Source organism: Lepisma saccharinum, chromosome 1 (assembly GCF_977018435.1).
Source record: "Lepisma saccharinum chromosome 1, izLepSacc3.1, whole genome shotgun sequence".
In the NCBI taxonomy this organism is placed as follows: domain Eukaryota; kingdom Metazoa; phylum Arthropoda; class Insecta; order Zygentoma; family Lepismatidae; genus Lepisma; species Lepisma saccharinum.
In genome coordinates this window covers 180,885,456-180,900,707 of record NC_139229.1, presented here as the reverse complement: position 1 = coordinate 180,900,707, position 15,252 = coordinate 180,885,456, and the positions used below count along the sequence as shown (strand labels likewise).

The following is a 15,252-nucleotide window of genomic DNA, read 5'->3' as shown; positions in this document are numbered from 1 at the left end:
TCTAAGATTGGTCCTAATAATTAGTCTAGTTTAGCAGTCTTTGGTACATATTGTTTGATTGTAGGTACCCTATATGGGTACATTTATGTCCTACAGTCTCAAAACAATCTTCCTTGCAAAGTACTAAATAAGGATCAAACAGGGGTGGACGAAAGTTTTGAAAAGAATATAATTGTGGTGGGAAAAAAAAGTAATAATTTGTTGAAGTATGGCTATTTATGTATGTAAATTTAAGTATCCAGGTTACGTAGGGCATTTCAGGAACTGATAGCCTACTTGGGAATAGTTGGTATTGCTAGTTCATAATACATTTTGATTATTTTTTAAAAATGATAAACTATGGGACCATTTGCAACTACACTTAGCACAAATGTAGGTACACAGCTGTGGGATATTTTGACTTTTTGTATTCACCTTGATTTGTTGTGGGGTTTGCGGATGGAATACCAACATTTTTATTTCCTGTGAAAACCCTAGTCATTCCATCCAAAATAAAAGAAATCTCAACTCTCTACAACAAATAGTTTTCATTCTATGATTTAAAAAAAACATACATTTTAAAATTCTTATTGATTCAAATATACGAACAGTTCTTGACTAACATACAAAATGTGTATTGCATTGTAATTTGAGAATGCTATTCTTCTACCTTTGTACGTATTTTAATAAAAAGAAAGACTGAACTGTACTGTAGCTTTGGAGAAGCAACATATTATTTGCTGTCATGTGGTACTGGTTCATATGTTTACTAGCTGTCCTGAGCTGCTTACACGGTGTAGTACACATATGTACACCACAAGTCATCTGTTAAATGTTAAATATATTCTTGAGATTATATGATTTTTTTCTTTTTTGTTTGTTTGCAGATATTGATAATGGATTTGGAATAAGTGGTATTTCTGATCCTGTTGAAGGAGACAATGTGTCATTGATTTGTCGTGCCTCCTTCTACAATTACACAGATCAGCTGAATTGGTTCAAAATGCCTGGCCTCAAACTCATAGCCAGATCCCAACCACGTAAGTTAGAATTCTGCCTAAATTCAATTGCAAACACAATAAAAAAAATATATTATTTCTGAACAGATATGTGTTTGTGGAAAAATCCAATTATAGCTCACATTATTTGTGTATTAGTAATTTTCCTCCATGTTGCTTTTATGTAACAAGCAAGAACATCATCACATCAAAATAAAAAAAACCAGACAAATATCTAATGAGCTTTTCTCTCAAATTTTTCACCAACCACCTGTTAGCTTCCTCAGGAGCAGGCTGAAAATGACTTGGAATTACATCACTAAAACCTACCAATGTTTAAAAGGTAAAATCAAGGTAAGAGAATTGGAAACGCCCTCCATGCTTGGCTGCCCACTACGGTGGGTGACACGAGGCATGAATATGTATTATTTTTAAGCAAGAACATGTTAGGAAGCAAACTTCAATCTCTAATGGTTTCCAAGTTAACATAATGAATCTGCTTCTGAAAATTGTGACTTGTGTAGAGAAACTAATTCTTTGACAATTTTGTATCATATTAGAAAGTTATTAGAAAGTGTTTTCCCTTCTTATTAGTATATTTTAAGAAATTAATGTGTGTTTTCCATTTCAGCACTGAGCATTATGAAAACACGCACAAAATTTTCATACGAGAACAGACTGTTCATAAAAAATATATCACAAAAGTATTCTGGACAATACCTGTGTGGAGCAAGGGACAACATTATTGAAGATTTTTACAATAAGAGTATAAACATTGTTGTCAGAGGTAAGAAAATTTATGTTGTAATTTTCATTTCTAGTCTGCTGAAGACTCCAGCATGCCACTAATCTTTGTTCAAGGTATAAGGAAGGGCATTGCTTCTGTATACATATGGTGATATTGCAAAATTGACCTAGTTATGTGGGAATATGCAAATTAAAAAAAAAGGAACTTCCAATGCTACATGCTGACACACTTCTTGGAATTCATAACTCTCCCAATGTCACTGATGTTCCATCCCTTGTAATGACACTGAGACAATGTTGAAAGTTAATGGTATTTATGGTTTGTGCTGCTTTTACAGTGACTTTTACAAGGCAAGCCAAAGATGACCTAATCAGGCATTGTTAGTGCATTACCTAATTTATTTGTTACTAGAATGTGAGTGTAAAGACATACACTCAAGTGGCAAAAGTGAAGGGATAGCAGTATGCAAATATTCACTTGTCGCTAGCATTGCATAAGAGGTGTATAAATATGCAGAGTGTTATCAATGCTTGCAGTTCATTCTTTTGCGAGTCTTGTGATATACCTTCTAATGTGATTCTGGCTACACGGCAAGAAATATCAAAGTTTGAATGTGGAGTGACAGTTGGAGCTAGGTGCATAAGACATTCTATTTCTGAAGTTGTTCGGGTATTCAACATTCCTTGATCCACAGTGTCAAGGATGTACCGAGAGTACCTCATTGCAGACATTACCTTCCACCATGGATAGTGCAGTGGCTGACCACATCTGTTTAATGACCGATGAGCAGAATTGTATATGCTAACAGGCAAGCGATACTGCATGAAATCACATCAACAGTCAATGAGGGGCATACGGGAGATGTGTCTGTGAGGTCAGTTCAGCAAAATTTGACGTTGATGGGATATGGCAGCAGAAGACTGACTAGAGTGCCTTTACTAACAGCATGATATTAGAAGCAGCACCTCCTTGGGCTTGTGGACACATTGATCTTACCCTAGATGACTGGAATAATGTAGGTTGGTCAGATGAATCATGATTCCAGTTGGTACGAGCTGATGGTAGTGTTCGGGTATGATGCAGATCCCATGAGGCCATGGACCCAAGTTGTCAACAAGGCACTGTGCAAGCTGGTGGTGGCTCCATAATGGTGTTGGCCTTTGTTTACATGGCATGGTTTGGGTCTTCTGGTCAAATTGAACCAGCCATTCACTGGGAATCACCATATTCAGCTGCTTGGTGATCATTTGCAGCCCTTCATGGACTTCATGTACTGTATCAACGATGGAATTTTCCAGGATGACAATGAGCCATGCCACTGGGCCACAATTGTTCATGATTGGTTTGAGGAGCATTTTGGACAATTCCAATGAATGATTTGGTCACCTACATCACCAGACATGAACCCTGTGGAACTCATTTGGAATATTTTTGAAAGATCCATTCATGCAAAATATCCTGCACATCCAAGAACCACTCAATTGTGGACAGCTATTAAAACTTCATGGCTGAATATATCTTCAGGGAACATCTGTTGACTGTTAGAGTCCATGACATGCCAAGTTTCTGCACTTCGCCAGGCTAAAGGAAGTCCCATATGATATTCGGTAGGTATCCCATGACTTTTGGCACTTGAGTGTAGTTATGCTACAAAGGCATTACTGCCGAGCTGATGCTGGTGTATTGCTATCTGAAAGCATTAGCTGGAAAATGTTCATCGATTTCAGCTGATATTTTTCCAGAGAATGGGTATTTCAGAATGCCATGGAACATATTCTTCGATTGATTGATTGAAATTGAAATTTGTGAGTGTGTCAGCACTTAAGTTATTTATTTGCATCACATTGTACAGGATCAAGCTTTCTGCCACAACTAAAATTAACATGCCTTTCTGAGTACTAAAATCTCCACACCCAGGTCAAAAGCTGAGGCTGTAAAGGACCACTCAGCACATGTAAGAAAGACAAAACACAGGGCAATGTGCAACCACACAGATGATTATCCTGGTTGTGGGTCCAGATACTGAAGCCTTATTTGTTGGTCTGCACAAATGCAGTTTACCAGGATGTACTATGTGAGAGAGAAGCTGCCATTTTGGTGCCTTCCAAGGTCCCCTCCTTACACCCTGATATTTTCATGAGCCTAATTATCCTGGAAATTTTGAAAATGAAAGTTTTCATTTATTTTGCTCAAGTAGTGTGTGAAAAAATTGTTTTTGTGATTAAATAACTGCTCTTTTTAATATTCTGATGTAGTTCTTTAATATTTTTGAAAATCAACTAAATTGAATCATAGTGTATATCTACAGTGTAAGCTACGCTTGAAAAATTTGAAAAGTACTAGCATTGGTATTGGTTCAAAGTTGCATCAGATCAGTCTTCAAACATTCAATTTTTTTTATGTACTTGTAAATTTTATGAACAGACATCTGTATTTTTTAAAAAAAATTATATCTTGCAGCCATTGAAGCTCCTAAGTTTCTGAAAAGCAACTTGAATAACAGTGAATTATTTGTTGAACTGGAATATCAGTTAAAATGGACATGTTATGCACATGGAGTTCCATCACCATCTATAATTTGGTACAAAGTAAGTACTTGCAACATTTATATTTATACCAGTAAATTTTGAAAAACATTTGTTGAAATTTCTACAAATAAAATGCTCTGTATAAAAGTATCATTTATTTTTTTGTCTATAAAATATTCATTCATGATTACTGCATCGGACCACTTTCGCTCGCTCAAACTCGTTTGAATATCCCACACTCGAGCGTGCTACGCTTGATCGTAACACACTCGTAGTGGAATGATTGGCAATGTCCCGTTTTTCAGAGCCTAGTAAGCAACACTGTCAACCTAAAACCCATACATGGAAGGAAGCCACTCTATGCAATTACAATTCTAAATAATAATTCTGTATATTATTATGTAAGGCTCAATACAGCACATATGAAAGTATGCAATATCTACTGACTGAAATGCAAAATGGATACACATGCTGACAGACCTGCCTAAGCAATTGCAAATATCGTATTACAGTAGAAGAAGTACGTGAACATCATTGTTCACTTACCGAAAAGGATAATAATAATATTCTGCGAAATAATAAAATGCAGTTGACATTCAATCAAACACCATTTCAATGTGACAATAATTGTAGAAACATAAAATGTCAGCCTAAGCCAGTTTCAGCCCATAATCATCTATTTCATTTTCATGTATCTCAGTAAGATTCACAAAACTGCATTTTAACATGGATATGATGACTATGTTCACTTAATTTTCAATTTCACTTCATCTTTTACTTCATGATCCATATTTGAGGGTCCAATACCATAGACAAATTATGGAAATACGTCTACTAATAGGGTTCGAGAGTTCCAGTGTATTTTGCTCGAGCGGAAGAACTATCAATTCTGTATGACATCTACCGTTGCCCATCCGAATTATTTGCCGCTCGAGCGAAAAACTCTCATTGCAGTACTCTACTGCATACAGTATTTTAAATCAATGACTCCAATGAAATTTTCAGTACATCTTTTATTCTATAGATTTTGTCTTCTTTTCATGTGTGACCAAGTTTTACATCTGTATAACACAACGTGAAAGATTAAAACCTTTCAAAACTTAAACTTCAGATTTCTTGATATTAAAAATTTATCTCTTCGGAGATTGCCCATGTAGCCACAGTCATATTAAAACAATCAATAACAATTCAAATACTGCACTGTACTGGCTAAATGTATATTTTCCTTAAATAATCTACATTCTTTGTGTCCTTCCCATGTACTATTGACACAATGAAATATAATTACTAGAAGACAACAATGTGTTTTGACTAGCATTATATTTCATGTTTCAATAATAATTACTGAAGAAAGTAAACTGTGAAGTTTATCAATAAGTTAGAGCGAACATTTATTTAATATTATACATGGAGCTTTTCAGTTATTATTATTATGGTAGTTACTTTCAAGGTGTGAAAATTGTCTGAGGAGTATTTAGTCTGCTTTGATTTTCCCTTAAAGTTATTTTCAATTTTTGATAAACATGTAACATGTTCATACTTTTAAACTGTCTGTTTACTACTGCTGTGGTTTGTTGTTCTCTTAATTTTCATAGCCTCTACAATATCTACAACTAGATATTTTCACTGTGTAGCAAGCTATAAGTATGAAAAAGTAAAGTAATCCTACAGTGTATAAATATTTTGAGAAACCATTTTAGTTAGTTGAGTAAGTTATTGTCATTTGTTAAAAATTATTCAGAGGCATTTGTGAAAAAGGAAGAATTAAGTGTTTCTCTAAGCATATATTTTACTTGCAGGATGACAAAGTGTTTGATATTTCTAATGGCACACGAGTAGAACTTCTTGATGGAAATCAAACATTGATCATAAAATATACTAAAGCAAGTGATACAGGAATATACAAGTGCATTGTAGAGAATCGAGGAGGGAAGGTTTCAAAATATGTTTCTCTGTCAGTCAATGGTAAGAACTTTTTTCCTTTGATTATTATTTATTTGTCTTAATTAGCAGAATTTACTGAGAAACTGATAAATCAATATGCTTGATAGAGTACCAATTAATCTGTCCCATCTCATATAGAAATATATTATTTTATAATATAAAACACTAAAATGGTATGTAAGAGAATTGATGTAACCATTCACTCTTTCTCTCCCCAATTGAAAAAAAAAAAAAAAAATCCTAAAAGACATACCTACATGAAAGTTGGACTGTAAATTCCCTATATTAATTGGAAAGCAGTGAAGGATTGTGTAACATGCTAAGACAAAATAACATTAGCAACCCCCAAAAAATCTCAAATGTTTTTAATAATCACTTCATAGAAAGTGTTAGAAACTTATACACACAAAACCTCATCCCCCAAAACAAATGATCATCACTGGCAATCAACTGGAACCCAAAAACATTTTTTATGGAACAACAGATGACTCAGAAATTATACAAATTATCGGGAAACTAAAAAACAAAAAGACAGCAGGACTTGATGAAATAACAGAGCACATTATAAAAGCATGCCATTTGCAAAGACTAAAACTCCTTGTACATATTATTAAACAATCCTTTTCGACTGAAATTTTTCCAGAAGAACTAAAAACAGCCAAAATAACACCAAATTATAATAACGGTGAAAAAAATGACGTAAAAAACTACAGGCCAATTGCAGTGCTGTCAGTGTTTTCTAAAATAATCAAGCATGCAGTTGAGAAATGACTAAGGAATTTTTGTAGCACATGCCAAATTATAACACCAACTCAATATGTTTTTTAAGAGACAAAAGTACAACTACAGCGCGTCTTGAATTCACAGAAAATATACTTCTCCACATGGAAAGGAAACTGCTGAACACAGCAATTTTCTGTGACTTAAGTAAAGCTTTTGATACCATAGACCATGATATACTCTTTAAAAAAAACTAGAAAGATATGGGATTAGAGGAATTCTTGCAAATTGGTTTAAATCTTACATGACGAACAGAAAGCAAAATGGCAATATTACCAAGCACATATCAAATACGTACCAATACAAATAATCTTGGTGTGCCTCAAGAACATGTACTAGGTCCCCTGTCGTTTCTGCTATATATAAAGATCTCCCATCTGCTGTATTTGCATCAACTACACTACTCTACGCAGATGACACCTCCCTAAGTATTTCAGATCATAAAATGAACTCTCTTCAGCAAAATTCTGATAACACTTTAAAAAATTAAATGAATGGTGCAAGGAAAACAGACTAATACTAAATCCAACAAAAACTAGCAACTTGGCCTTCCACACTACACAAGAGAAAAACAAAGATTGCCCAACACTTGAAATAGACTCAAAAATCATACAAAAAACCACAACAATAAAATTTCTAGGCATACATTTTGATGAAAACATGTCTTTTGGCCATCATATTGAAAATCTATGTAAACAACTAGCGACTTTACATTATGCAATTCGGAAAATGAGCAGTATCTCTAACTTAAAAATGGTAAAAATTCTCTATTATACAAGCATATAATCTAGACTAAGGTATGGCATATTGCTATGGGGAAACTCAACAAAACTGTCGAAGATTTTCATTTTCTACAAAAAAAAAATCATCAGAACTATGGTCCAAGAGCCTCCACAAACATCTTGTAAAAATCTTTTCACCAAACTTTCAATACTCACAGTACCATCCCTATATATATTACAATGCCTCCCATTTGTAAAGCACAACATCAAAAACTTCAATAAAAATAGTAATATACATAATTTAGGGCTACCATATTTTGAAATGCTAAAAAGAGGACATTTTCTTCAAAAGCCACACACACCATCTATTTATTCACAAACACGTTCTTGCAGTTGAGAACTTTCTAGCTACATTGGAATCAAGAAATAATGATTTTATAAAGCTTGATGTGCAGTCCATCACTTTATAACTGTTGTGATGCTTAACAGTATGATACGCGAGAGAACCTTCTGCAATACTTAGGGATGTGTCATCTGCATAGTGTAGTTGATGCAGGTACAGCAGATGGGAGATCTTTATATATAGCAGAAACGACAGGGGACCTAGTACATGTTCTTGAGGCACACCAAGATTATTTGTATTGGTATTTGATATGTGCTTGGTAATGTTGCCATTTTGCTTTCTGTTCGTCATGTGAGATTTAAACCAATTTCTCCTTTCCATGTGGAGAAGTATATTTTCTGTGAATTCAAGAAGCACTGTAGTTGTACTTTTGTCTCTTAAAAAACATATTGAGTATCTTCATGTTCACTGCCAGGTTTCGTGATAAACTGAGTCAGTTTTGTAGATGAAACTTATCCTCTGACGCCTCTTTTGTGCTTTTCGCACTCCATGTGTGCTTGCAAGTCTAGCCCTCCTTTGTTTGCCACAGCCACATATGTACCGGATTTACAAACCATACACTCGCCTTCAAAATCGTCTCTACCATGTCTAAAACATGAATACATTTCTTGTAACTCATTAGTAAACTTGCACTTTCTTTTAGGCATATTAGTAGCTTACACCGTGTTCGCAAACTCTAACTTCCACTTCGAAACACGAACAAACGAATGACGTGGAAATCACATCGACCGGAACTTGAAAGTGTAACAACAAACTATTAACGCTTAGTGCATCATCCAGTACTGCCAACATCAGACGTTTAATGATTCGAAAAGTTGTAACTTCGTGATCTCTGACCTATGATAATTGGATAAAAGTAAAAACCCGGACATTTTAACAGAAAGTAAAAACCCACCCGAACGCAAATTTCAGGGTCCGAAAAGAGAACATGTCCAGGAAAACCAGGACGTATGGTAGCCCTACATAATCCTAACACAAGAACAAAGGTAAATAAGTGTCGCCCCAGTCAAATCTGGTCATGCTTCTATTTGTAAAGCAGGAGTGTAACATCTGTGTATGCAATTGTAATTGTAATTTATTCTTGTTCTGTTGACTACATTGTAGATATTTCTATCTGCAGCAGTATAAGCACGTCATTTGTTACATATAACATTAGCATGATTTCAGTACAAATACATCCACTTGATTATTTATTTGGGCAGCAGTACAATTAAAGTTACATGTATATATTATTACATATTGGTTTGATTCCATACATGGCATATAGCAGTTATGGTTACAAATATATATTACATACCCTTGATAACATATTTGGGATGAAGATCAGCATAATTAAGTTACAAATGTGATCTTTTTCGGCATTGAAAAAATATTTTAGGAAGGTATGTAATTTACAACTTTAATAACTTTATGTAAATATTGTAAAAGCCTGAATTGCATGATGTAATTATGGAAATCCATGGATAAATATCGACTAAGTTTCCTTGGTATTTTGTAAACAACCATTCAGTATAAAAGAGAACCAGATTTCTGTATATTTTGGCTTTATTACCCGGTTGCCATTAGGCTGGTCTCACAAGTCAACCTCGTAGGGAGTAGGGATGGCCAGATCCGAATCCGGTTGGTTCCGGATCCTAAGGATCCAGATCCTAAAATTTTTCAGATCTGGATCCGGTACTTTCGGATCCGGAACTTTCAAATCTGGATCCAGAACTTTCGGATCCGGATCAAGAATTTTCGGATGTGGATCCAAAACTTTTGGATTCAGATCTGGTACTTTTGGATCCAGATCTGGAACTTTTGGATCCAGATCCAGAATTTTCGGATCCGGATCCATCTTGCCATCCCACATGCGCTTCTTTGGAAAGTAAGAATGTGCTTATAACATATTGTTACCTCCTAATATACATATATATATAATATACATACGTACACACACATATATATATATATATATATATATATATATATATAGTGTGTGTGCACGCGCGCGTGCGCGATTTGTAATTGATTAATACACTTACAAGGGAGGTCTAAGTCTCCCCCTCCGATTTCCATGAAACTTGGCAGGTGTATAGAGCCCCCCCCCTTCAAATGTCAAAATGAGGAGAAATTGAAGTGGGGATCTGACCCTGAAACCACGCAAATATGGCATAGGAAGAAACAGGGGGCATAGGGCCTCTCTATACACCTGTCAAATTTCATGGGAATCGGAGGGGGACACAGGAGTCAGATGATCCCCACGTCAATTTGTCCTCATCTTGACATTTGAGGTGGGTTTTGCCCCCTAAAACTGTTTTTTAGCCGAAACAAAAAAAAAAAAACACGTATTTCTTCCTTTGGGCCCCTCTATACACCCGCGAAGTTTCATGAAAATCGGAGGGGGACACAGGGGTCAGATCCTTCCTTCAATTTGTTCTCATCTTTACATTTGAGGGGATTTGGCCCCTTAAACAGTTTTTAGCTGAAACAAAGAAACACGTATTTCTTCCTTTGGGCCCCTCTATACACCTGCCACGTTTCATGGAAATCTGAGGGGAACACAGGGGTCAGATCCCTACTTCAATTTGTCCTCATCTTGACATTTGAGGGGAGGTTGCCCCCTAGAACAGATTTTTAGCCGAAACAAAAAAACACATATTTCTTCATTTGGGCCCGTTTATACACACACCTGCAAGTTTCATGGAAATCTGAGCGGGACACAGGGGTCAGATCCCCACTTCAATTTGTCCTCATCTTGACAATTGAGTGGGTTTTGCCCTGTAAAACCGTTTTTTAGCTGAAACAAAAAAAAATGCGTATTTCTTCCTTTGGGCCCAACTATACACCTGCCAAGTTTCATGGAAATTGGAGGGGGACACATAGGTCAAATGCCCACTTAAATTTGTCCTCATATTGACATTTGAGGGGGTTTTGCCCCCTAAAACCGTTTTTTAGCTGAAACAAAAAAACACGTATTTCTTCCATTGGGCCCCACTATACACCTGCCAAGTTTCATGGAAATCTGAGGGACACAGGGGTCAGATCCTCACTTCAATTTGTCATCTTGACATTTGAAGGGGTTATGCACCCTTAAACAGTTTTTTAGCTGAAACAAAAAAACACGTATTTCTTTCTTTGGGCCCGTTTACACACACACACACACACCTGCCAAGTATCGTGGAAATCGGAGGGGGACACAGGGGTCAGATCCTCACTTCAATTTGTCCACATCTTGACATTTGAGGGGGTTTTGCCCCCTAAAACCGTTTTTTAGCTGAAACAAAAAGACACGTGTTTCTTCCATTAGGGCCCCACTATACACCTGCTAAGTTTCATGGAAATCGGAGGGGGATACAGGGGTCAGATCCTTACTTCAATTTGTCCTCATCTTGACATTTGAGGGGGTTTTGCCCCCTTAAACCGTTTTTTAGCTGAAACAAAAAAACACGTATTTCTTCCTTTGGGCCCCACTATACGCCTGCCAAGTTTCATGGAAATTGGAGGGGGACACTTAGATAACCTCCCTTGTTAGTCTTACACTTTGCAATTATATAACACTGCTTATATTATAATGTTTTATTTTAATTTGTAAAACTGTAACTTTAGACAATTGTATAATTTTTGTATAACATTTCTATCTTGTTATATGTGTTAAAGGTTTCATCCTGGAATGGAATGTCTCACATTTGTGTGTGTTTTCATTTCCAATACATTCGAATTAATACATATTCGTTTCCATGGCATTTAAAAAATCACCTCTGACATTTTATGTTAAACAAGTAAGATTATTTTTGTGCACGAGTGTGTTAGCCGATGCGTAGCAAAGTATTTTAGGAACAACACTTGAAAAAAATTCTTGTAGGACTAACTAATGAAAAATGTCTTTGTAATCGAAGATCATAATACCTTTTAAGGTGTGGTAATATTATAATGGGATTGAGATAGGATCTCTAGGATCCGGATCCGGATCTGGAATTTTCGGACCCGGATCCAGAATTTTTTGGATCCGGAACTCTTGGATCTGGATCCAGATCCAAAACTTTCAGACCTGGATCCGGATCTGAAATTTTCGGATATGGAACTCTTGGATCCAAATCCAGATCTGGAACTTTTGGATCTGGATCCAGAACTTTCAGGTCCAGATCCGAAACTTTCAGACCCGGATCCGGATCCAGAATTTTCAGATCTGGAATTTTCGGATCCGGATTCGGATTCGAACGGATCGGATTTTATGGATCCGGATCCGTTTGGCCATCCCTAGTAGGGAGAACTGCCTGTGCCCTATGTTGGGCTCTGCTTATGCTTGGTCAGTTTCTCATAACCTGCTGCTTATGTTCTGGGTTCTTGTGATACCATCAAACCATGAATAATCTTGGAAGGGTTGCCTGTTACAGATTTGTACGCAGATCTGAATCAGTCATCTCGATCCAGGATTGCCAGTGGATATGTTTTATTGTATATTGTGCTATTGTGCATAAATCAAACTTTATTGGAAAAAAGTTCCATAACCTTTCATTTCTATATAAAAGAAAGCGATAAATCCAACACCAGTGACCAGTCAGGGCCTGTCATCTGTTTACCCTATTAGCTAACTGAGAAAACCGATTTGGAAGTTGTGACCATTCCAAGGCCCTAGAGGACCAGTTGTATGTGCATGTCAAATATACACATAGACAACCAGAGACTAAACCTATACAAAAGCAATGCAAAAAACACAGGAATACTACTATACAATAAACTTCCATGTGAAATAAAGGAGGAAAGAAATCTTAAGCTATTCAAAAATAAAATAAAAAACTATATCTTAGAAACATCACCCTACAGCATAGAAGAATTTCTACAGCATATCTAAAACTACATACTTTGTCTCACCCATATACATAATCAATTTGATACAATATATATATCAACATGTATGAAACTTTAATTATGCTGATCTGCATCCCATATATGTAATCTATTGGATGTAATATATATTTGTAACTCAATTATGTTGATCTACATCCCAAATATGTTTACTGCAGGAGCCCTTAGAAAGAGCTCTTTGCAGGTTAACAGCAGATGTCGTTTGCACATTGTTGCCGATACTCTCATGTCGTCTGCTCCTCAGCCGAAAAAACAGACTAAGGTGGAAGAGGCAGAGATCACTCACCCTTCCAGAAGGGTGCAGTGAGCTAGCTGTGGAAACCGGGCTCCCTCATTCGCAGACCTGATTGGTTCTCGCAGACACACCCATATTGTCGTCTGCTGCAAGCCCGCGAAGCGATCTTTTTAAGGGCTCATGGAGTATAATATATATTTGTAACTATAACAGCTGTATCCCATCATGGGTCTCCAGAAGGGGAGGCAATGGGGGGGGGGGAATTGAAAGTCAACCAAAAATTATATATTTCACACATATAATTTCATTTCAGCCACAACAATATGTGTTAATTATTGCACGAGCATGGTAAATTCAAATTTAAGCAAAGGTTTTTGAGGGAATAACGCTATTATTGGACAAAATGTGCCTTGTTTGCCCCCCTGAAAAAAAAACCTTCCTTGCCCCTCCCTGGAAGTAATCCTGCGGATGTCCATGTATCCCATGTATGTAATCAAACCGATGTAATAATATATACGTACTTGTAACATTCATTATGCTGCATCCCATATATGTAATCAAATGGATGTATTTGTACTGTAATCATACTACGAGGGCTGTTCAGAAAGTTCTAAGAAAAGTGCCAAACATTCAGTGGAAGTCACTGCACGAACGTGTTTTTTATTCCGGTGTGAGCAGGAACGGCACCCATCTTGCCGAAAGCTTCCTCATGCCCAACTCTTCAGTGAGAATGTGGTGTACTCGGTCCACTGAGATGCCCACTTCATGAGCTATCTCCCACACTTTCAATCTTCGGTCAGCGAACAGCTTGTCATGGACTTTATCAATTGTTTCTGGTCTGATGGTGGTTGGCAGGGTGTAGCATTCTGCTTAGGCATGTTTAATAGGGACCAGAGGCTACCGTGGAGGTTAAATAATTAAATTGCAGAACGCACAAAAATTTTGTTGTTGAAGCAATAGCACCAAGGTTATTGTGTGCTTCAGGGTTCGTTGAGAACCTTCCTATGCAAACTTATCCAATGAGTCACGTTACAGTAAACAAAGATATTGTACGGTGACACCATTTTAAGTTTCATCAATGCAAAAATTATCAGAATAATCAAAGTTGTAAGTTTCCTCCAAAAATTAGCTGCAAGCAAGAATCATCTCATGTTCTACACAACAATCAAAGCACAACCATAATAGTAAGTTCATTTAGTAATCAACTAATTTTAACCATTACCTTTTTTTAACGTATCAAAAGTGCATTACACCTATGCAACCACAGATATCATCTTACCATTCTCTGAAAAGCAATCTCTGGTGGAATGACGTATGTCAAGAATAGTTAACTTCCAATTGCTTTATTATAGCTCAAAATCAATAGCAACAAATGATTTATAACAATCGAGCATTTAATTATCAAAGTACTCATTCATATCATGTCAAACATGGGACGATAGAAAAATTGCATACCATTTAATATTTACAAGTTAATAACAAATGATCGTATCATACTCATCTTTTATAAAAACTATGATAATGTACTTAATCACAATTAATTTAATTTTAACAATCATACGCATACACAATCACAAGACAACTTAATTTCGTCCAGTCGGTTGATCCTTTATCTTACTTTCAATCATTCATCCATTTATATCAACCTTTCGACCAGCGAAAATCTTAACACTTTTAGTTATCTTTCAAAATTCAATTCATACTAACTCTACTAGGTATAACAACCATTTATCCTGATCAAGTCTACTTTCAAGCTTTTATGCCTAATGCTGCAATTAAATGCTCATTTATTTCGACTTGAACAAATGGGGGAAATTCAGGTTGCTAATTTTAATTTTTCGATTTTTCAATGTATGAAGTTGAAAATTCGAATCCTGCTTATTAATGTTACCATAAAGATGGCCAAATAGGAAACGTTTTAATTTGAAATACAGAGTTGTCATATCTAACTTTTTAAAATCCTGACACTAGAAAGTTGAACACCGGCAAAACAAAAAATGTAGGGTTGCCATATTTGGTTTAATTTTATGAAAATATAAAGTCGAAAATCGGAATGCTGTTTGTATA

The 15,252-nt window shown here is 36.0% G+C and overlaps 1 protein-coding gene across 3 annotated transcripts in view; it reads left to right on the top strand.

Moving 5' to 3' along the window:
* LOC146004761 (vascular endothelial growth factor receptor 1-like) overlaps positions 1-15,252 on the top strand; it is a 161,976-nt gene that overhangs the window by 117,499 nt on the left and 29,225 nt on the right. For all 3 annotated transcript variants that reach the window (XM_083143760.1, XM_083143742.1, XM_083143751.1), the window contains exons 11-14: positions 867-1,019; positions 1,609-1,764; positions 4,186-4,313; positions 6,053-6,218. In XM_083143760.1, coding sequence (XP_082999886.1) covers positions 867-1,019; positions 1,609-1,764; positions 4,186-4,313; positions 6,053-6,218 — 603 coding nt within the window. The remainder of the gene's footprint in view (positions 1-866; positions 1,020-1,608; positions 1,765-4,185; positions 4,314-6,052; positions 6,219-15,252) is intronic.